Source organism: Wyeomyia smithii, chromosome 2 (assembly GCF_029784165.1).
Source record: "Wyeomyia smithii strain HCP4-BCI-WySm-NY-G18 chromosome 2, ASM2978416v1, whole genome shotgun sequence".
NCBI lineage: Eukaryota > Metazoa > Arthropoda > Insecta > Diptera > Culicidae > Wyeomyia > Wyeomyia smithii.
In genome coordinates, this window is record NC_073695.1 from 196,346,084 (window position 1) to 196,372,149 (window position 26,066).

The 26,066-nt window shown below is 37.1% G+C and overlaps 1 protein-coding gene across 4 annotated transcripts in view; it reads right to left on the reverse strand.

Annotated features, from left to right (window-relative positions):
• The window catches only part of LOC129725894 (muscarinic acetylcholine receptor DM1), a 297,734-nt gene that overhangs the window by 20,201 nt on the left and 251,467 nt on the right, over positions 1-26,066 (reverse strand). For 3 of the 4 annotated variants that reach the window (XM_055682291.1, XM_055682288.1, XM_055682290.1), the window contains 2 exons: positions 419-596; positions 165-352 (listed from right to left, as the gene is read on the reverse strand). In XM_055682291.1, the coding sequence (XP_055538266.1) occupies positions 165-352; positions 419-596 (366 nt within the window). The remainder of the gene's footprint in view (positions 1-164; positions 353-418; positions 597-26,066) is intronic. The other variant, XM_055682292.1, reaches the window with a different exon arrangement.

Sequence of the window (26,066 nt, forward strand, 5' to 3'; positions counted from 1 at the left end):
AATTGATGGCCATTTACTAAAAATATATCTACGCATTCAGAATTGTATTGAATTGACATTAAACAATCATTCATTAACCCATTGATTTGTAACTTAAAACAATGAAAAAAACACTCGAATGTAAAAAGCAAGTTCCGTCCCGCACGGGTTCACGGGTAATCTACCTGGTGACTGAGCTTGGTAAGGGAGTTTCTATGGATACAGGTGTTGCATACCCTAGATCCGACGGTTCCTCGACTTCGTACACATAATCATCGGAGTCATCGCGGCCCGAATGCCACCACGCGATGCACCACTCTTTAATGCCACCGAAAAATGTCGTCGGCTTTCTCGGCATTCCGTTGGTGGTGATCTACAATTTAATCGAATTAATTATTTCCCCCACCAACCGTTACAACGCCAAATAGTTAAAACTCACACTAGAGCGCCGCGACAGCATTCCGTGGCCGTATCCGGAGTCCGAAATGACGGCGTTGGTCATGTAAACACTTTCCGCGTCGGCAGACGATTCGCTTCGAGGCCTCCGCCAACCGTCCGATTCGGCGTTGGCCAGTTGCGCTATCGCACCCGAATGATTAACCGCCGTGTTTTCGTCACTGAAAAAAAAACAATGGAGATAAATGGAGACATGATTAAAATTCATGACAGTAATAATGACGAGAATAATGATGCGACATTTACGGAACCTTTTTCAGCAAAAATTAAATCGCATGTGTTAACAAAAAGAACGCAAAGACAAAGTCATAAGTCTTGATTTCAGAAATTAAGCATGGTATTTAAAGCAGCAGATGTTCAGTATGTGTAATCGTTGAGGAAATAGGAAGCCAGTATCTAACAGAGTCAGCCAGCGCAAATGATTTATGAAGCGAGAAACGAGAAGATAGTAGTTGTTTATTTGTTTGAACAGAGTCGATAATAAATCTTGATGAAATTTATTCAGTAATGTCATATCAAACTCAATGGCTTTCTCAAAACATTCCAGTAAATATTTTTCACCCCTTAACCTTAACCTTAGCTTTAGCCATCAACATAAAGATTTACAGAGCATAGGTACTAGCATGAAAGATTGTTTTTAAGACGAAAATAGAAACATTTAAGTTATGATAAAAGAGACATCAATTTCTTGAACATGTGTTTCCTTCTGTCATCCATTCTTTAAATCATCCGTTTTTTTCCTGCGTACCGAAACACTGCTCAATCAAGAGCATTTACTACATAATTAAGAAAAAAATAAAACAATAAAATCTAAAAAGCAGAACTGAAATTACTACAAAATTTTTGCAAGTTAAATCGGAACTCATACTGATTTAAAATAAATTCTCCCTAAAACTAAATTCACAATTAGAATTTTAAGTTAGACGAAAGCGGTTAGAAAATTTGACTAAATAACTGTGCTAAAACTGAACTAATAACTAAGGGTAAAATATAAAGAAGGTTCTGCTTAATGTGCACCCTCGAGTGGTGAAAATCAACTAACATGGTACAAACCAAGCACGGAAATGATGGAAAGGAATTAGTGGGCTGGAATCACACGAATTCGCGTACCAAATCAGCACTTTACGATATCTTGGTATTCGTGATTCGCTTAACGCAGTGGTTTCCAACCTTTTTGGTTCCACGGCTCCTTTTGTTAAACTAAAAGAGCTCCGCGGCTTCTCAAAGGGATTTCAGATACAAGTTTTGCAATACAAGGCTGCGTTCTTCACTCTCATGTCGTTCTCCAAATCTAATTAGTTCCACGTATTAGTTATAATACGCAAAAGAGTTGAAAATCTGCGTTCACAGAGATATTAATAAATTTTAGTTACCCTTAAAATTTAGCAAGAGCTTCGCGGCCCCCTGACTGGCCGCGGACACCCGGTTGGGAACCACTGGCATAACGTGATAGTTTCTCAAATTGAATTTAGGGACCGTATGCGTATAATGGACCCCTCTTGTATATTTTTGCATTTGTTTCTTGTCATTATCATATTTATGCCATTAATATAATCTTTCACGAATAATATAATATATAATAACATGCTATAGATAAGAATGATATGAATTTTCCGAATTTCTGCAAGAAAATAGGAAAAATAACTAATTTTTATTCAGAACAGCATAACACAGCGGTTTGTAAGCCATTTTGTAAGCAGAGACAAATTATATTCTATTGTTTTCTAAGCGAACTGTGTGTTACAAATATGATCTTAAACATGTTAATACCAAGCACTTATACTAAATTTTTCTTTGAAAACCTTGAAAACGAAGAAAAAAATTAAATAACACTTATTCACTGCGGGTCCATTAAAGACATAATTAAAGTTACTATGTTGCGTATTTGACAACCCTTCATTTCTGTTCATTTATAAACAAAATCTGCCGTTCGTGTGTGCTTTGAAGTGAATATTCGTGAGCGGGGAAACGGGGAAAACCAATAAGTGTGAGTGTAATTACACGAAATTAGATGTGCAACAGTGTATTTTAGCGATCCAAAATCACGTTCCAATAAAAGAGGCATGTAGGCTGCATGAGCTCCCACGTTCAACCATGAAGTATCGCCTTGAAACTTGGACTGGGAAACATGGAAGGGCCCTCCAACTAAGCTAAAAACTTGGGTGCTACTTTCCGCTATCGGAACTCGATCTTCTGTTTAGTATACACAAGCTTCACGGCCAACTGTTAGTGTACACAACAATTGTGGGGTTAGCGCAACAATTCTACCGACACTAACAGTCTAAACCGAGCCGGGACTCCAACATACGACGACAGGCTCGTTAAATCAGCATCGTGGCCCAGCGCGCCCCAAAGCTGTTTGAAATTCAAGCAAACAAAACCGTTGTCTATGAATGACTACACGCAAGGACTGGCAGCACAGTACTAGCCGGCTGCAACGTGCTTTTTAATCGTTCCGATAATTAGTGATTTTTCAGTGTTTTTGGTGTTAAAATTTGATAAAATTATGTAGGTTTTTTCTAGTTCGGGTCGCGCCGCGTGTGAAATGTAGTAGTCGCGCCGCGGAATAGTAGTAGTTCAATTAGTGAAACCGCAAAGTTCCAGTTCCCCTCATGTCCAGGAGAGTGAAGAGGAAAATTAAAGGACCGCTCTCGACATGATAAGTATCGATACGTTTTCGAAGTTTTTATTTGTTTCGAAGTCACTTGAACCAGCCACAAAACTCATCGACCGAAAAGTTGAATTAGATACGCTCGCAGTGCCACCGCAGTTCACTGGCGGGTAAACGAATTAGCTGCCATGAAAAAGTCGAGCAGATTTGAATATAATACTAATATCGAGGAATTTTTTTTCATTCCATACTCAACGAGATGGTTAGATAGATAGCAGGAGGAGGGGAGGAACAAAAGTTGGTAAGATCGTTCTAAATTATATTAGAAACATTGAAGTTCATATGACCAAATAATATGAAATACGAGCCACTAATGCAAATTAGTTCGGAAGTGTGAAAACAATGTTATGTCTAATAGATATAACAAAGTGTTCATGCGTGTTCATTAGTGTTTATGAAGGCGATCTCGGAATGTACGTGTGTTACCAGGCATTCTTGAAATGGATCGTTGGATGAACACTAGAGCTGTCACCTTTCATTTCCAGGACTAAAAATATTTGCATCTTTATATTATGTAATATATTAAAAAATAGAATATATATCGGCTTCAAATAGAAATAGATGCAGATAGGTTTTTTCCATAAAAGCACTGCCGGTCAGTGGGAGATGAATTGTAAACACATACACACACACACACACACACACACACACACACACACACACACACACACACACAAAACCGTTGTCTATGAATTCATTAATTTTGGCCTCCAAAACCGTTTTCTGCTTTAACTCTTTTGACTATTTTTTAAGTTAAACCATCGAAATCCATTCAAGAAAACCTTTGAAAAATGTGTGAAGTTATTTGAAATTGGGGTTCTCTGAATTTATTTGGGATGAAGACTAATGAAAGTTGGTACTAATGAAAGAAATCAACATTTCATGACCAAATATTATAATATGCGTATTATGGACCCGGGTCCATTATACGCATAGTGAACTCGGGTCCATAATAGGAAAAAGGGTCCATTATGCGCACATTAAGATCGGTAATACACAGTGCCAAAAAATGAAATTTACAACTAATACAAATGAAAGCACATAACGATTTCTAGCACATAAAGTGAAAAACATATACAATTCCACACCGTAAATAATGTATAATACAGAATCGTTTTAAGACATGTAAATTTGTACGTTAATTGATATAAACTTAAAGCTTCGAATATAAATATGCATGCAAATTCACAATATATTCATTTACTTTGCATGTGAATATAATGCCACACGGAATATTACGTGGTTTCCAATGCTCCATTTATGTGCATTTAAAGTAATGTAAATTTTCTTTACTGTGTAGTTATTGATATTTGGCAATGAAAATGGAACTTGACCAAAGAATTTTTCATTAGTCTAGGTAAAAGATTTCATATTTTAACCAAATATAAGAATACTGCTTCGAAATTAAAAAGAATTCGAGCCGTTTACATCCAAATTATGCGATACATCTACTAGGGGGTCTATTACTAGCATATTAACCCTACACAGTACCAAAAAATGAAATTTACAACTAATACAAATGAAAGCACATAACGATTTCTAGCACATAAAGTGAAAAACATATACAATTCCACACCGTAAATAATGTACAATACAGAATCGTTTTAAGACATGTAAATTTGTACGTTAATTGATATAAACTTAAAGCTTCGATTATAAATATGCATGCAAATTTACAATATATTCATTTACTTTGCATGTGAATATAATGCCACACGGAATATTACGTGGTTTCGAATGCTCCATTTATGTGCATTTAAAGTAATGTAAATTTTCTTTACTGTGTATTTCAACAAATTTATTCAAAATCTTTCTTTTTTTTTCACTTTCACGGATACACTCAAAGTGTGGGGAGATAATCATTTAAGGTCATTACTCAGGAATCTTGGTTTTGGTTGGCTTTCCTCTGTATGGGCCTCCTCTTTGCTGAGAAAAAATCTCTTTTTCAGCCAAAAACACTTATTACATATGTACGAAACACTGGCTGCGCATCTTTTTTTCCAAGAAAACAATCTTATAGAGCAATCCGTTCTACCCCTAAATTCACTGTGGCGTAATTTTTTGCTCTTTTTGTTAAAGAAGTATTTTGGCCAGCCACGTCTGGGTCAGCACGTGACTCCCGCTGCAGCCAGTAGTGCAAACACGTTTTCAATATTTTCGTTAAGCTCAAAATCATTGATTGAAAGATCTAATGCTAGATCTAACGAGGAAAGTGGACGAGGATAACAATACTGCAAAAAGAACAGATGTTTTTGAACCCTTTGATAACAAGAAACATTTTAAAAATCATGTTTTGGATTGTTCTTTTGCATAATAGGTTATCAGACATTATTAAATGAGATTATTAGTCAGAAATTGACTCACATCACCGCAGTGTGAAAGGTATTTCTTACGTAAAATTTTCATAGGAACAAGACGACAAGAGCGAAAACAAAAATTATTTATATAAAATATTACATAAATTATCACTAATTCAATTTCTCATGACTCAATAATAAAGCGTGAATCATTTAATATCTGGACACGAAAAAAATCTATCTCGGAACCATGTTGAGGATAAAAACTATCGAGTACTCAAGGTGAAGATAATTTGGTGCACTAGAAACGATACCGAGAGACTAATCCCAACTTGGTTTTGAAGAAACCATGTACTTTTCTTTTAATACCACTCATATTTTGGACGCTCTGTTTAGTAACCAGACCCGAGTGGCCGGTTTGTTCAACCTCCTCAACCGTATTCCGGTTCACTTTCTCCCACCTCTTTCACTTCTATTTGACAATTGGCCAATACTAATAATTATAATATAATAACTAGTTAAGGTTAGTGTATAGCTGGAATTGAAGACGAAGTAAAATAAATGGAATGGCATTCCGGCCAGTTGGGTGGATTGAAGTCCATCTCGAAGAAATTCACCCCGCTGTCTCTATAACAGCAGTACTTTTTCGCCATCATCTTGCTTAACCAGGCTGAAGATTTATAGGTCCAATGTGACTCTAGTGTACCATGGCTAATAGTGAGTCACTTTTTTGTGACTCAGTTATTATTTTGAACCTGAACAATAAAGCTCAAAAGGAATGCAAAGGCTTATTTAATCCTAATAAAACGAAATCGAAATTTTTATTGAGACCTAATCTTCAAAACATTTAACAGAAATGGTTGAGCTATAATTTTTCTAGGGTAGCTATTTCTATTTAGAGAACTATTTTTGACGTAGGACTACGTCTTTGTTTACTATACTGGGATGCATTCTGTAAAATTGGAAATGAAACTGGCAAATGTTGCGTCAGATTTCAAAGGTTAATAACAGAATAACCACAAGATGGATAACAATAACCAATATATTGTTGGATAGATAGAATGTATAACAATTTTGTAATATGCTAGTTATCACTCTGATTTCATTGCTAAGCGGTAAAATTGATAAAAAGTTTCAATGACAAATTTACGCGAACAATGAACCAATTACATGCGAGCATTCCTAGCACAGACGACGTGAATGGACACCATCCGTTCCCTGTGATATTCTCTGTATTAATATCGAAATATGAACTGACAGAGTCTCCCCGTCCCAATAGGTCAATTTATTTTTGCTTCCATGAACCTAGACTAATTTGATGTCTTGAAGGTAAAGGTTTTCCGAAAAGTTTGAAACAACCCCCATTCTTGAACAACTTCTAAACCTGCTTTCAGAACCTAACAAAAACTGATGTCTTGAAAGAAAATATGCCGGTAAAAGCAACAGTACCAATGGAGTACAGAGCCGCAGGTCTCTCGTCGTCTATGATTGAAGCGATACACTTCTATTCGTATTGCAGTGGTACACTTTTGTGCGTACATTTCTATTCGTGTGCAATCGAGAAAAAACTGCAATGCTGCTGCTGATGGTGATTGGAAGTTTATCTCATAAATATGATTACCATAAATTACTCAAAAGGAATTGTAAATTTTTGCAATGGATATTTATTTTATTTCATCTTCGATATCCACTAAATAATCGTGACCGGGTATTATCGAAAGAGTAATTTCCCAAATATACACATGCATAGAAGAGTAAGAGCCGGTGAATGCTTGTGAATTTTTGGTTAATTCACTAAGATTCATTCAGAATCTCTTTTTACATTTCAAAATTGTTAGATGATATATTATTATTCTAAGCTTTACCATAATAAACGTATATTAGCTGTCTTCGTCATACAGCGAATGTAGTTTTTGGCAAATGAAAAAAATTTTCAAGCAAAATACAAAAATTAATTGCTGATTGCTACGATTTTTTACTGGAACTTGGTAATAATTTTGTTTAACATATCTTCTTATGTTTGCTAGTTAATGAACCTTTGTAAGGGCTCCATATTGTCTTGAAAGTAATATCAATATTATAGATTTGATTTAATCAGAGTTAAATAAGACAAAACTATTCGTTATGATAACGTAAGTATTAATTAATTTGGTTTTTGAGGATATAGAGTTAGTTCTGACTTTGACGCATTACGAAAAATTTTAAACAAGCACGATATGCTTGTGCTTTGTCAAATACATGTTGTTTGCACAAAAAGTACTACAGGCATAATATCGTCAAATATAAACGATTTTGAGTGTTGTTGTATATATTTCAAAAATCGATTTCTAAGGGGAGGCTGAAAATGAAAATACGTACAATCGCTAAGCAACCACTTTGATTCTGTCTGCGGACTCTGTATATTTTGTAACAAAAATCCCCTAATTACAGTATTTAGTCCCACGTCACCATTTCATACAACCCTAGGGCTGTATACCTTGTAGTATTATTTAGAACACCACTGTTTTCACTTTTGTCGACCAACAATCCTTCTAAGGTTACAAGGTTAACATTATTCACTTTATGGTCACTATTTGGATGAAGTTAGTCACCATTATTTTACACCAAAACCGTTACTGACTCTGTGTACAGAAAATATGTTTTATCAGACACTCCGCTTGTATATTTTGTCTTGTTCATCACGTAATTCAGTAGAGCATTTTTGACGTAGAACTACGTTTTTCTTTATCCTACCACATAGGGATATAAATAGGAAAACTGTTACCGAAAAGGGGACGAAATGCTTATAAATCGGTTTGTTTTCAACCGATTTCCTTCATTTTTGCAGCAATTGTTTGGAAAATTATACACGCATCCACCCAAATGTAGAAAATCGTGCTTGATTATGCAAACTATTGTACTATTGATAATTGTCAAGCCTTTTTTTTTTCTTTCTCGCTGTTTGGCGCAGACCATTCAGTCCAATTTGTCAAGCCTTGTTTAAACAAAAATTTCGTCCTCTGATTGGTCGTTGTATGATTGCTTCCCAATCACGGTTGACAGGATCATATACCTTGCATTGCAATTGAAAACATACTATTTGGCCTATATAAGAGCCTGTTTCTGCCGAAGCCGCTCATAATAGTTCTAGACAGCGACAACAGCAGTCGGCCTCCCGCAGCAGCAGCACTAGCCCTCTGGTTGGTCACCACGTCTCAGGAGCAGCGCGGTTCTTCTCAGAGTGTGTCGCCAGACTGCCATTATTCCCCCGTGTTAGGGCAGCATGAAGATTGTCATCACCAAATCCAATTTAAACAGCAAAATGCCTTTTTTCAAGGCAAATAAACAAGTCATTGAAAGTTAATAATTTTTGACAATGTAAGCAAGCATTTTGTGCGGATTCTAGCAGTTACATCTGTCGCGGCCGTTTAAATTACAGAAGGTGAAATAGCTCCCACAGTGCATGTTGTCCGTGTATCTTAACTCTCCCTTTGTTGAGGCAGCACAAAGATTGCGATCAGCAACCGATTTTGAACAGCAAAATGCCTTTTTTCAAGGCAAATAAACAAGTAATTGAATGGTGAAAATTTCCTAGCATCAACACAAGCAAACATTCTTCGCGGGATCCTAGCAATCAAGTTCTGTTGTAGTTTATTTAGTTAATACCCCCACTGTTGGGACAGCACAAAGGCTGCGATCAACATAACCGATTTTGAATAACAAACTGCCCTGTTAGAACGCATTCACAAAGGCAGATAATTCGAATATGCAGAGCTAATATGAAGTCGATTCAATCAATCAGCATTAACAGAATTTCGTCGTCTCCCAGCTGCCAAGTTGCAACATGATGCAACACGCTACAACGAGCAAACGAAATCGCTTGATGTCACAAACCGCAATAAAATACGGGTTAAAACCGTTGCGTGTGTGAGAGCACCATCGGTGTTTATTCGCTGGAAACAAATATCGAATGCGAATTGTGGAATAATTCGTCTAAAGAATATTAGAGAATTAGACAACTGAACTGAAAGGCGTGGCCTATTACGTAGCACCCTTCGGCTATAAAAGAGTGTTTCTGGGGAAACTAGCTACATTCATTAGTCGGAAGGCAAGCTGGATGGACCGTCCACAACGTTGACAGCAGTTGAAGCAGATACAGCACTCAGAAGTAACAGCAGGTTGCGCCTGTGGCTGCCTTCAAATTAAATAAATCACTTGCACTGTGGTTGGTCATCACGTCTCAGTAGCAGCGCGGTTCTTCTCAGCGTGCCTCGCCAGACTGCCATTATTCCCCCACTGTTGGGGCAGCATAAAGATCGTCATCACCAAATCCAATTTTGAACAGCAAAATGCCTTTTTTCAAGGCAAATAAACAAGTCATTGAAAGTTAATAATTTTTGACAACGTAAGCAAGCATTCTGTGCGGATTCTAGCAGTTACATCTGTCGCGGCCGTCTAATTTACAGAAGGTGAAATAGCTTCCACAGTGCATGTTGTCCGTGTATCTTAACTCCCCCACTGTTGGGGCAGCACAAAGGTTGCGATCAGTAACCGATTTTGAACAACAAAATGCCTTTTTGGCGTAGAACAACGTTTTACTTTAGCATACCACACAGTGATGCAAACTGAAAAACTGGGACGAAATTTGTCCCTTTTCAAATGCTTATAGGTCGGTTGGTTTTCAACCGATTTTCTTCATTCTTGCAGCAATCGATTGGAAAATTATACACGCATCTGTCCAAATGCAGAAAAATGTTGTTTGAATCTATGAACTATTGCACTATTGAAAATTGTCAAGCCTTGTTGAAATAAAAATAACGTCCTCTGATTGGTCGCTTGCTTGCTGTGTGTGTATGATATGGTATCATGTGTGTATGTGTGCATGATATGGTATGATGTGTGTATGGTATAATGATATGGTATGATGTGTGTGTGTCTATGATATGGTATGATTTGTGTGTGTGTGCTGTGTATGGTTTTTAACTCGGCACGATCTGCTAACTGCTGAAACCGGTTCACGAAAGAAACAACTCTTCATTAGTAGACATTATAACTCATTACCCAAGTAAAAATATTGGTTTTATCAATGTTTTATAGCGCTCAATACAGCCAAAAAAGCGCTATAAAACTTTGATAAAAACAGTTGTGTTACTAGGGTAATGGAACACTCAATGCATTTATTAATAGTGTACGTAGTTCTACGTCATTTATGCGGTCGTGTCTTGGGTGCAACTTCCTACTTTTTACACCTAAATTGATTAGGGTAAATCGCTAGTCGGTCGTTATCGTCCATTTTCGTCATATCGAAGAGAAAACATTGAAAATACTTCTGATTTTATTGATTACAACCGAATAATGTGAATATTCTGATACTTTGTTCTTAGGCCTTGCATCTTTTACCTCTTTCATCGTACACACCAAATTCTCGAAGTCAGATTCAACAGTCTTTACTGAAATTCAACAATAAAAACCATGTACTGAAATTTCATCAATCTAAATGTGTACTGAAAATTCAGCAACTCGTTCCGCTTTACTGACACTCAGCAATCTTTGCTTCGATTGCTGAACATTCGGTTTATGTCGTCAACTGACGCGCACCACTACTGTAAAAATAAAAATGGTTGTCAGTTATCAATTTGTTTAGTGCGCGTAAAAATGTGTCGTATCGAGGGAAATTTATTGAAAAATGGATCCGGGCTAGCGGAAGTGCTATGGGTTTAAAAGTCGACCACATCGACGTAGAGGAACTATTATATGAGAGGTATAGTTAATTATTCTTAATTTTTTTCTGTTCGGTGAAGGATAATTACTGACATTTTGAAGTGCTTCCTCGGCCATCAGATGGACTTCAGTGGCACATTATACGAAAATCAGCATTATTTTTTAAAACAAGGAAAACAGTCAAATAAAGTTATGAAAAATAATCAAGTTTAAACGTATTCTAAAACTCATATGAATTATTCACACTGAACTGAAATTTTGGTAAACTGACGGACCTTTGCTGAATTGTTTCAGCAAAGTGCTGTCAAAATATGCGATTGCCGATATTGCTGAATGATCGGTAATGCTTGAACAATTCTGGCAATTCAGTAAAAGTCTGTCAAATTGAATGACATTTTTCAATACCGTCAAACACAATGACAGTTCACATTACTGAAACGTTCAGTAATATTCGATTGCTGAAGAGATTACTGAACTTTCAGCGTGGCAAAATTCTTACCGAATTTTAGCAAAAATTTTTTCGTGTGTACGTCATATAGATGCAAATTATAGATCTTCCTGCTGCGTTTGAAAAAAGTTGAAAGATTAGGCATTGACGGTATTCTTTTCATTCTAGGGAGCGCCCGAACCTGCCTAACAGGAATAATTCCGTTTGAAAAGATGACCATGTTTCGACCCCGTTCCAAGTAAAATTTGGTGTTCCACAAGGTAGCCACCAATCCTGCTCATATTGTACATGAAACACGTCCTCGGCTCATACACGATATGAAACACGTCCTGAAATGCAAAAAGAAATATTACGCTAATGATGATAAGCTTTACTAAGTTATAGAAAAACCAAATGATGCCCTCTTTCTCCAAAACGAACAGGACGTCTCCGCAGCTTAGTAACACAAGACAAATCGGATGATCTTGAATGCTTCCAAATGCTTTTTGATATCGTTTGGGCGAAAACGACAGCTAGTCTACAACCACTACGTCATGAGCGACACGGGTTAAAACGCGAGAGCAGCGTGAAAGACTTTGGAGTACTTCTCGATTCTTCACTAACGTTCAAAATTCATCTTCCGATTTGGTGAATACTTCCAGAATGTGTACTAATCGAAGCCCTATATTGCGCTTTAGTACGCTCGAGGACTCAGCAGTTGTATGGGCACCGTATTACCAAACACGGAATCAAAAGAATCGAAGCGGATCAAGTCCTACTTATAAAGTGTACCTTAGTACACTAAGATCGTTTTTACGCGGGGGATACGTTTCAAATTTGTATGGGCCCTCGTCAGAAAACGACTTTTTTGAGTTGCAAATAAAACAAAGAAAACCTTCGTAAAATGTTTGAGCTTCGGTTGAAGATGATAATGGTGAATCTAGAAACCAAAATGCAATATTTAAAATTTTGAGTATTTACATCAAAAATTGTAAATTTTTGAAAACTGATATATTATTACTCATGACCTGAAACGGAAAACGTGATTGAAATGTGGTCGATATCTTGTACAGTTTTTATAATGGAGGAAAGCAATCCGCGCAAAAATAAAACAAACTTTAATTACTGTATAACCACACGATGGGTTTTAACAATAACTATATTGTTGGGTGAATCAAATTATGGACAATTTTGTGGCTCATCAGTAGCATTAAGCAAAGTCAGCAGTGAAATTTGATAAAGTTTCATGGCCGAATTTCCGAGTTCAATGCACCAATCACATGTGAAAAAAAGTGTCGGTAAATGCGACAGAACATAGTATTCACATAATTCTAGGGTGCTGAACACGAATCTGGCAACCATTTTTTTTTTTTGGGTACGTCCATAAAGCACGTTATCCAATTTTAATGATTTTTTTTTTTAAACAAAATTGTCGACAAGTTCCAACAAAAAAATCGTAGCAAACAATTACAACGCAGTTAAAGTTTAAAGAGATTCACTTTCGTTTTTTGGTTGACAAGCTAGTATACGTACATAATTTGTTATGGTAAAAATGAATAAATATCATTTTACAATTTTGAAATGTGAAAAAGATTATGAATAAATCTTAGTAAATGGACAAAATATTCACAAGCATTCGCCGGCTCTTACTCTTCTACAAATTTGTATTTTTAGGAATTTTCTTTTCCGATATTGTGCCGGTTACGTTTATTTAGTGAGTATCCAAGATAAAATTGATTGATTATAATTCATAACTTATAACCATTGCAAAAATGTTTGATTCCTGTTGAGTAATTTATGATTTTTATGGTAACCATATTCATGAGATAAATTTTCAATCACCATCAGCAGCAGCATTGCAACTTTTCATTCATTGCACGCGAATAGAAGTCGTGTACCTACCGCTGCAAAGATAGACGACGAGTGACCAGCGGCGCTCTGCTCCACATATACTGTACGGTACTGTCGCTTCTACCAGCATGTTTTCTTTCAAGACATCAGTTTTCATTACGCTCTAACATCAGGTTGTTAAAGTAAAAGGGTTGTTTCAGACTTTTCGAAAAACCTTTGCCTTCGGGACATCAAATTAGTATAAGTTTATGAAAGCAAACATAAATTGACCTGTTTGGGCAGAAAGACCGTTATTTTTTTCTTGAAATTGATACAGAAATATAACGAAATAGTTGGTGTCTATACATGTCGTCTATGCTAGGAATGCTCGCATGTGATTGGTTCATTATTCGCACAAATTTGTCCTTGAAATTTTTCATCAGTTTTTACCGCTTAGCAATGAAGTTATAGTGATACCTCGCGTATTGCAAAATTGTCCAACATTTTATCTATCCAACAACATATTGGTTGTTGTTATCACACGATGGATTGGGTTATGTTCTTATTATCGTTTGAAATCTGACGCAACATTTACCAGTTTGGTTTCCAATTTTACAAAATGCATCCCAGTATAGTAAACAAAGACGTAGTTTCACGTCAAAACCGCGTCTACCGAAATGCGAAGCTTTCTCGAGGGTACTCGAGTTTGTTAATAGTTAAATATTTAAACACTTGGATGCGTGGCTCGGTGAATGGCTTTTGCCGCGCCACTCACATAGATAATAATGTTTGACAAGAATGATACTTATCATTAGTCTTCGTTATGAGTTAACTTCGCGGGCAACATTGTTCGATTCCGTCACTTACCCCAGTGACACAACCATTCCTTTCCGTCACAGTCGTGGAGATGCAGAGGTAAACTCCGATATTAACGACTATTATACCTCGTTTCTTACCCTAACGATCGTAGAAACGTAGCCGACGCCGTTATCGATATATAGAAAGCTGAATTGTTGTTCACTGAAGTATACGTGGTTCTTCGTGCAACTTAACTTGCTTTGATCCATTACTAAGAAGCAATCATGTCCTTAGTACGTCAAAAAATAAGGTACACAACCCAATTCATTTGAATTTTTTTCCTTCTGGCAGCTTTTGACCACTGCTGCCATTAGTCAGATATATTGTAGTGTGCCGTGCGTTACTTTATATACACTGTCAGTTCATTCCATCACTATCGGTATCAGTATAGTCTCTCGCACATTTCATTCTAATAAGCTGCTGATTCCTTGATTTCCTTATATATTTAGTTCAGCGGACCATATTTCGTTAGGAGTATTAGCACCGCAAGTGTTAAATCAAGAGACCAATAGGCCAGTTACCGTACTCAGATTAGCTTTATTTTCTTGTTTTGAAGGAAGCCCTCCGGTGGGCATCAATCATCATTGATTTCAAGCCTGTTTTCTAACATGATGTGGATACCCCACACATGCTTGGTGTATAGAACAACATTATTAGTTACAAGCTTGCAAACATCGAAACCACTCTGCACACCTCATAAGAACGCATCATTAGCTACAGTCAGCTGTCGTAGAGATAAAATACATTCCCAAACCAACTTCGACTGACATGCGAATGCTTTTAATGCTGTGAGAGATGCTTGACTAAATGACAAAACACAGATATTGATATGCCTATATTTTATAGCCCAGCAAATTTTTGTGCATGTTGAAATAACATTTATTTCAGCTTGAAGAATTGTGGGCTTCAGTTTCATTGGAAATAACATGATGCTTCTTGGTCCCGTAATCTCAGTTCCTGTAGATTCACCAATATGTTTAAAACATGAGTAAGCCTGGTCCAATTTTCGGACCACGTTCTTCCCATACGCTACGATTTGATTCAATCACTCTAAAGGGAACATTGGAGTTAGAATTAGTTTATATCCTGTCAATATTACTAAATGGTTGCTAAAGAGTTCAATTGAAAATCATATGTCCCTTAAGATCCCCTTCCTAAAAAAGTTTCACACAATTTTCTCCTTCAGGTTGTACATATCGATACAAGGATAGAAAATATAAAAGAGCCGCTTAGGAGTTGGAAGTTGCGCTGGCCATCGTTTACTTAGCTTTTTCTGAACTGATATCTGTTTAGTTTTAGGCCATTTCCAGAGTTGAAAAACAACAAAAAATTTTGTTCGTTTGCAGAACACGAAACGGTTTTGCTTTAGAACTTGACTTGCAAGGTCCCTAGAGTTTTCAAAGAAGTGCGATAGAGATCCAATTCGAAATGAAACGCTACAAAAGTTAAAGCTGAATAAGAAAAAGGTTTCGATATGCACAGCGAAAGACATTATTCCTCCGGTTACAAGTCCATTTAAATTTGATAGAGTACCCAGTATTAAGGTGCACACTAAGAGAACAAGATCGAGAATCTGGCAAAATTGGACGAAATAGTCAGTGATATAACTGCAAAATCATGCTCTACGTAACGCTGAGAAGGAATTGCTTGATAAAAATGCTCGTTTTTAGAGAGTCTCTCCAGAGATTTTTTGTTACGTAACGCTGAACTCACCTCCCCCCTCCCCTGTGTAACAAATCGTAACGCTCAAAAAAAAACCTCCCCCTTATGAGCGTTACGTAACTTATGGATGCCGCCTAAGTAATAGTGGTAGGTACTGAAAATAGATATTCCATGAAAACTGTTATCAGTTTTTCTTAGTGTGACGAAAATTAGGTCGACAACCCTGCTACTATTAAGTTATAAATTGAAGCAAAAAAACAGGCCTCTAGACGAAAATCCCACATGCCAATATCAGAAGAGATAAAAATCTACAGCGGTTTAGTGATGTTAGTCTGCTTCTATTGAAAAGGACACACTTCTCACTCGTCACACGGATCAAATCGACGTAAAATTCACAACAGGATTAGATGACTGTGTAAATAACGCATTCGGAGCGCATTAGTCCACCCTCAACGTTGAAGCCCTAGCCCCCACCGGGGGGCAGCTGTCAAGTGGCCAAATCATGGCTTTAGCAGTAATTACGGTGGCGATGCGATATGCTGAGCGTCGAAATTCAACCGAGGATTACGCAATAGCAAAACCACTTTAGCAGAGAAAATGCTAATGGCGGTAATCCCAAAAGTAAATTTCTAAAATGAAGTTCACTGCCATCAATCACTCATCGGGTGTTCCTCGTCGCTGTCGTTTTCCGGTGTGCGTCTTCTCTTGTCTTACCATCCCCAGAAGCTATGCTCTTGAGACTGGCCGGAATACGAGTGAGCGGTGACGCTCGGAAAAATTCGACAGAAATTGTTCTCCCAAGCCAGCATACGGGTCATGGCGAAGTAAGAAAATGAGGGTGAAAAGATGCCTCTGTGCGATCGCCTGTCGAACGTGAGTCAATGCAAATGCCTCCGGCAACAAACCATCTACTTCGCCTTGTTCCGCTTTCCGTGCGGTGCCGGTAAAATTCAGACGCGAAGCACATTTCGACAGCATTAAAATTCAACAGGCTTTTAGGGTGATTAGAGATTTCTCTGGGGTGTTTTCACTTTTTCGACGGAAAATTTTCTAAATGGTTACTCAAATGTTTCAATGTAAATTCTGCCACGAATTTCTTGAAGGAATCGTATCAATTGTCAAACTAATATTTGTTATTCTAACTTGGAAGACGCCACATGCGTCCATTGTTGGCAATCTAGCTTTGAGTAATTCTCGCTGAAACCAGGCCACTAGATACACAAGGTCTTTAGAATTTGATATAACTGCACACAGTTGTTAGAAATGGAGAAAAACTGATAATGCCATTTTTGCTTGTTCGAATTTGTTGACCCCTCGGTCACCAAGGGGTGGAATATTTTCTAGAAAAGTTGAAATTTTAGCAATTCTTGATGTTTTATTTGAACTATATTTCTAAAATTCGTAATGGAACCTACTACAAGTAGCACATTTCTCTAAAGAAGAATGATAGGGCTTTCATTTGGAGTCATCAGAATTTTGGCCGCCATTTTGAATTTGGCCGCCATCTTGGATTATATCAGAAAAATGTAATTTTGACCCTATTCGTAACTACGATTTTCAATCTGAGACAAGCATTGGAAAGCTGAGAAAAAATGCTACAAGATGCAACTAAAAAATTAGGTGAGCATCAATCTTAACCTACCGATTGAATCAATTTTCTGAACGAAGTTTCAAAATATTCGATGCATTCCGCGCAATCAACGTAGTAGCCATATGTAGAAACTGTTCCCTCCAGTGTTATGCAAATTGTCATTATTCATCCGATCTACTACTGTGCCGAAAGGGTTTTACATCACAAAACATTGATCCTCCTTTTTGGACCATAATAAAAATAACTTGTGTTTTGTAGCTTCACCATATTGTTCTACTTAGATTTTTTTTCTGACATTTAAGAGTGTACGTTCACATTGGCGAAACAGGAAGTCAGTTCAAAACTAAATTTAACTTTATCCATATCCCGTTTATGAAAAAAGATTTTTGCATGTACGTAGAGTGGAATTTCAACGCCGTAATCAATGTTAAACAATATTCAATTTGCCCCAAGAATAAAAAAAAACTTACGAAAAAAAATAGAAATAAGTATTATTAATAAAAACACAGTAAAACATATCGCGTAAATTTACATTTGTTTAGATGCAGGAGCAATTCTGTTATATTCCTTGTCACATGCAATGTTAATGAATAAATTGTAAATTTGAATGCATATTAATATTTACAGCTTCAAGTTTATATCACTTAACGTAAAAATTGACATGGTTTAAAAGATCCTGTAATGTGCATTATTAACGGTGTCAAACTGCGTATGTTTTTCACTTAATGTGCTAGTAATCGTTAGGTGTTTTCACTTTTATTAAATGTAAATTTCTTTTTTCGGTATTGTTTAGTATCTAACATGCTCGTGTTGCATATATTTTTTTTAATCTCAATGCAAATAGTAATAGTGATAGTATAAGATGTGTAATTAACTGATTAGATTATGATATATATTGATATAGCAGGGTTATAACATGCGTATCCACTAAGTCCCAGCATATTACTACTACGTTGATTGCGCGAAATGCATTGAATATTTTGAAACTTCGTTCAGAAAATTGATTCAATCGGTAGGTTATCTAATGCTCACCTAATTTTTTAATTGCATCTTATAGCATTTTTTCTCAGCTTTAAAATGCTTGTCTCAGATTGAAAATCGGTAGTTGCAAACAGGGTCAAAAATACATTTTTCTGATATAATCCAAGATGGCGGCCAAATTCGAAATGGCGGCAAAAATTCTGATCACTCCAAATGAAAGCCCTATCATTCCTCTTTACAGAAATGTGCTACTTGTAGTAGGTTACATAACGAGTTCAGAAATATAGCTCAAATAAAACATCAAGAATTGCTACAATTTCAACTTTTATAGAAACTATTTCACCCCTTGGGGAACGAAGGGTCAACAAATTCAATCAAATAAAAATGGCAATATCAGTTTTTCGCCATATCCAACAACTATGTGCATTTATATCGAATTCGAAAGACCTTGTGCACCTAGTGGCCTGGTTTCAGCGAGAATTGCTCCTCTACATAATTTATTCGGACTACCAGAGCCAGATCAGTGTCAGATAAAATTTACGCGTTGAGAGAATATCACAACTTTTTTCATCTTGCGTCAGTATTTATCAAAACAATTTCTTTCACTTCTATCCCACTTGTCAACCAGGCAAGTGCTCGTCGCTTTCCGCAGTTCTTTCGCTCGCCTCTTTCGGCGAGCGCTCGAGATTTCGCCGGCACTTTTGATTGGCACAGGTGCAATCGGATAGCTCGAGTGATCCACTTTCTTTCGAGGTTTTATCATTACACACACATTTCGTTGCCCGTCAACCCGTCCGCGTGACAACCCAAAAATGTTGCATACGAAAGTGGTATCCCGGGGAAGCGGCAAAGTTTACGTGATTATAATTTTAAATATGGAGCGAAGGGAACGAAACTCAAAACTCTTCATCGCCCACGGAGCGGCGGTATGTTTTTCCTGGCAAACGAGAAAATACAAATCCAGATTAAAAGTATATGGTTGGTAGCACTGTCGCGTTTACTTTGCGTCATATTTACGGATCTGGTACTGAATTTTGTATTGCTTTGCAATTGTCATGGAAAGTTGGATTAATTCAATCAAAGTTGTCACGAAGTAAAAAGCGCTACCGGTGCTCTGTTGCTGCGGCTGGATATCTTGCCAGGTATGAAGATTTACCACACAACTTTTATTTACTGATAATTTTGGGGCAAAATAAATCAAATGTACTCAGATTCCATCCATGCCGGTAATTATTCTTGATAAAAATCCAGTAACAATTTCACAGAAGTAATCCTGTAGTAATGGTTCCCTATTAATAAACATTAATATCCCCGGAATAATCGACGTTCTGATGAGATATGTTCATTTCAGTCTGTCCGTAGCTAATTGAAATGATTGATGGTTTTCATGGGACATATTGATGAAAAAATGCTGCCGGAGAATCATAACGTCATGTCATTCGAAAAATAAAATATCGCGAACCAGCTCGAAAGAAGCAAGATACAATTACAGTCCCTTTTGATGCGGTGCTTTTTATCTTAAATATCAATAACCTGCAACTCTGTTTCTGACGTTCATCTGAGTTGATTATTAAACATTTATGACAACGAATCAGCGTCCGTTCAAAATCAGGACAAGCATATTAATTTCAGATTTACAATTACAAGTGTTTTAAGCTAGAAAGGTATCGACTCTATAACCTAGCCATGGGATATTAAACACACAGAGACCCTTCTAGGAACCGGTACTTCTTAAAACCTCCGCCTGTGATGTTTTGTTTCATTCTTCATCGATATATTTTTCCAATCCTCCCACATCAGTTAAAACATACACCTGTTATTGGTCAAACGATTCCGAGCTCTTCGAGATCGGTTGTTTCACGTGGGCAGAACATGACGCCATTTTTCCGGCGGGTATATTGTACCTCGGCAAGGATTACTTTCCGAACGTAGACTAGACTATCGCACATAATTTATGCAAAGCATCACCATCAGCTCCGGTAACGTCATCGCTAGTGGATTTCCGGTCGTAAAATAGCCGCAGATGGTAAGAATTGAACATTATTTCAGCATCCACCGGCGTTGAACAGCATCCTTCCAGAATTTCCTCGTCACACACACACGCACACAACTCAGCAACACCTAGTGAGGGTGAAGAAACAATAAACATCAGAAGGATTTCCAAGTCATTTCAAATTCTTTGTCTTGGGGATTCGCAGGATCCATGAAAGCCACCGCTCCGCTGTACAATATATTCGGGTCTTTGGTGTCTCTCAGCTCGCCAGGGCAACCACTGCACTGGTGTGTATTCAATCTTGGTAGTAAAACTTTCACCACCAAGCGTATTCCTTACCACCGTCGCCGGCCTCCCACACGGTGATGCAAAGTTGGTTCAAATACAGCATAAATCTTTATTCAGAGCTTAACTTTCAATGGGTAGAAAATGTAAATTCTTAGATGAACCATTCGAAAGGGGAAGGAACTGCTTACGTAAGCACCTATTCGAGGTATATTTCGGATACCGCCAAAAGAATTTATGCAATAAAATGCTTTCTGAATAATTTTCAACATTTCTAAGAAGTCTTAGAAATGGCAGTGGTTGTTCATATAAAAAACCCCCGTTCTGAATCAAACTTCAAACACTTATGCTATGATATAATCATTCTTAGGAAAATCCACCGACAATGATATTTCTGGTAAGTTTGAAAATTATAACATGTTGTGTCATCAACATCTTGTCACTTATTTTAAATAATAATTGTCAGAGTTCTCATTTAAAAATATAGCAAAAATTGAATTACACTGAAAAAATGATTTTGCAATTATAAATTGATTTAAGAAATACTGTCATTTCAACATTTTCAACGTAAAATAGTGATGGACATGGAAAAGTTTTGACGTAGAGTCACGCCTCACGACAATGTAGGGGTGCAAATTGATTAAACCAAAAACATGGAGAGCTTCACGAAAATTGTCCACTCTCAAATGATTATAACTGAAAAGTTTCCAATGGATTTTCTTCATATCTTATTGTAATCGATTGAAACATTAGCTTCAAAAAATTGTGATTTTGTGACTCTAACCTTTCTACTATTGAAAAATATCAAACTCTTAATCAAACTAAACAACCAATCACCACCTTTCTTCCCCGAAACAGCCGATACTAAAGAATACAATCGACTTGACTTTTTAACGACTTGTTGTTGTTGTTGTGATTGTTGTTGTTGTTGCTGTTGTTGTTATTGTTGTTGTTGTTGATGTTGTTGTTGTTGTTGTTGTTGTTGTTGTTGTTGTTGTTGTTGTTGTTGTTGTTGTTGTTGTTGTTGTTGCTATTGTTGTTGTTATTATTGTTGTTGCTGCTGCGGTTGTTGTTGTTGTTGTTGTTGTTGTTGTTGTTGTTGTTGTTGTGTTGCGAACCGCACTGATGATCTAAGATAACCTTCCACAGCGCTGGATTTTGGGAAGCACCATCAAATGCCTGTAGCACTGCTAATAATTAGTTGTGTGTTCACCAGCGTTGCAAAGCGAGTCCTCCTTTCTGCTTGAGAACGAGACATGTGCTACGCTTCTCAAGTTTTTTGCACACACGCTTTCGAAATACTCTTTATTCCTCATGCAATCCCCTGAGTACCAGCAAGCGCGCACCGACACGCAAAAACTCTTTTGTATTTCTATTCAGCGACTGTAACAAAGTACGCAAGTCCTGCTTGCGAGTAGGAGCACTCGACTAGGAGGAGTGCTTGAAAAAAAGCGGTAGAAAACGAAAATGCATTCTTCATCTACCCGATTTTGCTTTATGCACCGAAAGCCGACAAGGGGGGGGGGGAATGTTGTAGAGTATCGATAGAGTATGTAGAGCAACGTGTAGGGAATCAAACTGCTTTGGAAAGGTTTTTTACAGCAGTCTTATGCAAAACCAACCGAAGCAACCCGCAGCCGTAGTAGTCCGATACCCTATTATTTTTTGTCTGCAACCATCGCAAAGCAACTTGAACCGTAGTAGACGGGAGCGTGTGCATTAGACTGGGACACGATTATATGTGAAAAAAGCGATGGTGTTATTTTTTCGCTCCCGTGCACTTTTCGTGTTCCTTCTGGGTCCTATAACAACTGTGTAACTTTTCAGATCGATCAGTGGAACTACATTTTTGCGCCCGGTTTTTAAAGTTTCCATAGAATTTTATATTGGAAAATCCACTTTTTCAAAACTTATTCTCTGGAGATGACCAGTTGACTCCTTAAAATATATCAATACATGATATTTGTAGGAAATTTCTCTGGGAAAAACTCTTCTGGAGACCGTAAGGTGCTACGATGCATGTAGAAAAAGTTATTTTCCTAAAACCGATTGAATATCTCACGGACGGCTCACCATTGATTTCTAGCAATACTTCTGCAGCATGCTGATGTTGCAAATTCAATCATGTGAAAAGAAATGATATCGCATAAAATTTATCTTGGAGGCTTCTCTGAAGATACTATGAGCAAAAAACACACTTTCAAACTTGATTCCACGCGAAAATATTTCTTTTCCTTAAGCAAGTTTGCAATAGCAGCATGCTGTAGCAGTGTTGCTGGAAAAAATCAATGGTGAGCCGTTCGTCAGACATTTGATCAGTTTGGGGTGAACAACTTTTTAACTAACATCGTAGCGCCATACAGTCTTCAGAAGAGTTTTTCCAAAGAAAAGTTCCCACTAATATCATGTATTGATATATTTTTAGGAGTCAACTGTACATCTCTAGTGAATAATTTTTGAAAAAGTAAATTTTCCCATATAAAATCGTATGGAAACTTGAAAAATCGGGCGCAAAAATATAGTTTCACCGATCGATCTGAAAAATTACACAGCTGTTATAGTACCCATAAGGAACACGGAAAGTGCATGGGAGCTAACATTTATTTTTTGTCCCACCCTAATGTGCATATAAACGCGGGAGCGAATGCGAGCAAGAAAGAAAGCAAAAAAGAACGAGAAATAGCTTGAATGAAGAATCCTCCAGTGTGGGATAGCGGTAGCAACGAGAACCACACATGAGGTGTTGCATGCTGCTTACGAGCGAGACTAACAACAATGGTGTTCACTTGTAAGGGACCATCCTTTAATGATGTCCCGCAAAATTTGAAAAAAAAATTAACTCCCTGTCACAAACTGTCGCAATTTTCTTGACCCCACCCCCTCAAATACCCATCCTCTTCTCTCTTCTTTGGTTATAATTGCCTAAAAATTGAGAAATTTATAAAAATGCATTTTTTATAAATTAGAACGATTTTTCTGAAAGAAAAACTGAAAAAGCGTTTCATTATCCTTAGTCCAAGGATTTTGTTGTTGGAGTCGCAAATCGACGACATAGAAAGCCGAGGCAATAACTGCAGCATCATTGCTGATTTATAAAGGACCATCCATATCTTGTTCCTCTTCTTCAATCAATTCGCAATTCAAATCTTCTCCTCATGGTACAATAGTCAAGCATCCTTATTCACGTTTTGTCACAATTTTTGTAGGATTAAGAGAGACTAAAAATGTATGAAATTGCGCTGTCTTTTATAAGCAAACATGCACGGCAAAAAAGAACTAACGAATATTATCGTTTTTTAACGTATCTTATTTTCAGTAAATCTTAAGCGAAAGAAGGATCGTAGAACTATAAATGAATAATGCAAGTATGTATCATTTGGGTGTAGCTATTAGGGTGGGACAAAAAATAAATGTTAGCTCCCATGCACTTTTCGTGTTCCTTATGGGTCCCATAACAACTGTGTTACTTTTCAGATCGATCGGCGAAACGCCCGATTTGCGCCCGATTTTAAAAGGTTTCCATACGATTTTATATGGGAAAATCCACTTTTTCAATACTTATTTTCTAGAGATGTCAAGTTGGCTCTTAAAAAAATATCATGATATTTGTAGGAAATTTTCCTAGGAAAAACTCTTCTGAAGAATGTAAGGCGCTACGATGGTTGTAGAAACAGCTATTCACCCCAAACTGATTGAATGTCTGACGGACGGCTCACCATTAAAATTTTCCACCACCAACACTGCTACAGCATAGTGCTATTGCGAACTTGCTTAAGTATAAGAAACAATTTCGCGTGGAATTAATTTTCAAAGTATGAATGTTGCTCATAGTATCTTCAGAGAAGCCTTCCAGATAAACTTAAGCGATATCATTTCTCATCACATGGTTGAATTTGCAACAGCAGCATGCTGCAGCAGTATTGCTAGTAAAATTCAATGGTGAGTCGTTCGTCAGATATTCAATCACTCTGGGGTGAACATCATTTTTCTCAAGCAAGGTAGCGCCTTGCAGTCTTCAGAAGAGTTTTCCCAGAAAAATTTGCTATAAATATCAAGTATTGATATATTTTTAGGAGCCAACTGGACATCCCTATAGAAAAAGTTTTGAAAAAGTGGTTTTTCCCATATAAAATCGTATGGAAGCTTCAAAAATCGGGCGTTTCACCGATCGATCTGAAACGTTACACAGTTGTTATAGGACCCATAAGGAATACGAAAAGTGCATGTAAGCGAAAAAATAACACCATCGCTTTTTTCCCATATAACCGTGTCCCAGTCTAGTAGCTATGGGTCTTTTTTTTTGAGTTAAAATATGATGTCACACTCAAGCTAACCCCCCCTCCCCCATATGTCACAATAATCAAAACCCCCTCCCCCCCACCTTTTGTGCGTGACATCATTAACGGATGTCCCTAATATGTGCTTGCAGTGTGTGAAGAAATAATAACAGAACTAAAACCAACCCAAAAAATTAAACAAACTTGCCAGTGTCACTACTCTGACACACCAATGGCACTTTTGAGCGCATTTTTTTATTTCAATTGAAGAATAATGGTAAGAATAATTTTTGAAACACTTTTGTTTTTCAGTTCCACCTAGTTGTTTTCCAGTTTCAACTAAACGCTAAGAAGTACCGTTGATGTTGTCACAATAGTGGCACCGGCGAGTTTGTTAATTTTCTGGTCATTGCGAAATACCACTTGCTTTTGATGCGAGATTATTCTCGTTTTCTTGTTAATTCAGGTATCGTTGCTTTTAACCTAACTATCATACGATTTTTCCGAGTAGTGTTAAATAATAATAATTGCTGCATCACAGATTTCCAATTTACATTATTGAAACTAGCTCGATAATCAAAATATGATCGCATTTAGTAGACAACATTTCTATTTCAAGGGCTTTTTGCACCACTTTTTGTAATTATTTGGAATAAGAGTAGAACTGCGGTCACATATTTCATAATTTGCATGATAAGAAAATTCAACATGAATGCAATGAAACATTTAACTGCGAACTAGTGTATTTCGTAACAGCTTAAATTAAGTTTTAGTTCCGGACTCAGCGCGCTTGGCTGGCGCTCCTGCAACAACGTTCATCTGTATACATACAGGCAGTATGCAGCGCAGTCCATACTCTTTTTCTAATTCCCTCATTCTATCACCTGCATCGCCTCGCCTGCTTGTTACGTTACTGCTATCCTTAGGTGAAAGATTTCGCGCCAACTCGACTGAGAAGCCGGCAGCACCCTCTCAGAATTTAATGAAATTTTGTGAGAGTGTAAGCCTTACTACCCTTAGCAACCTTGCATTTTTTTATTTTAAAATTATCCATACCAA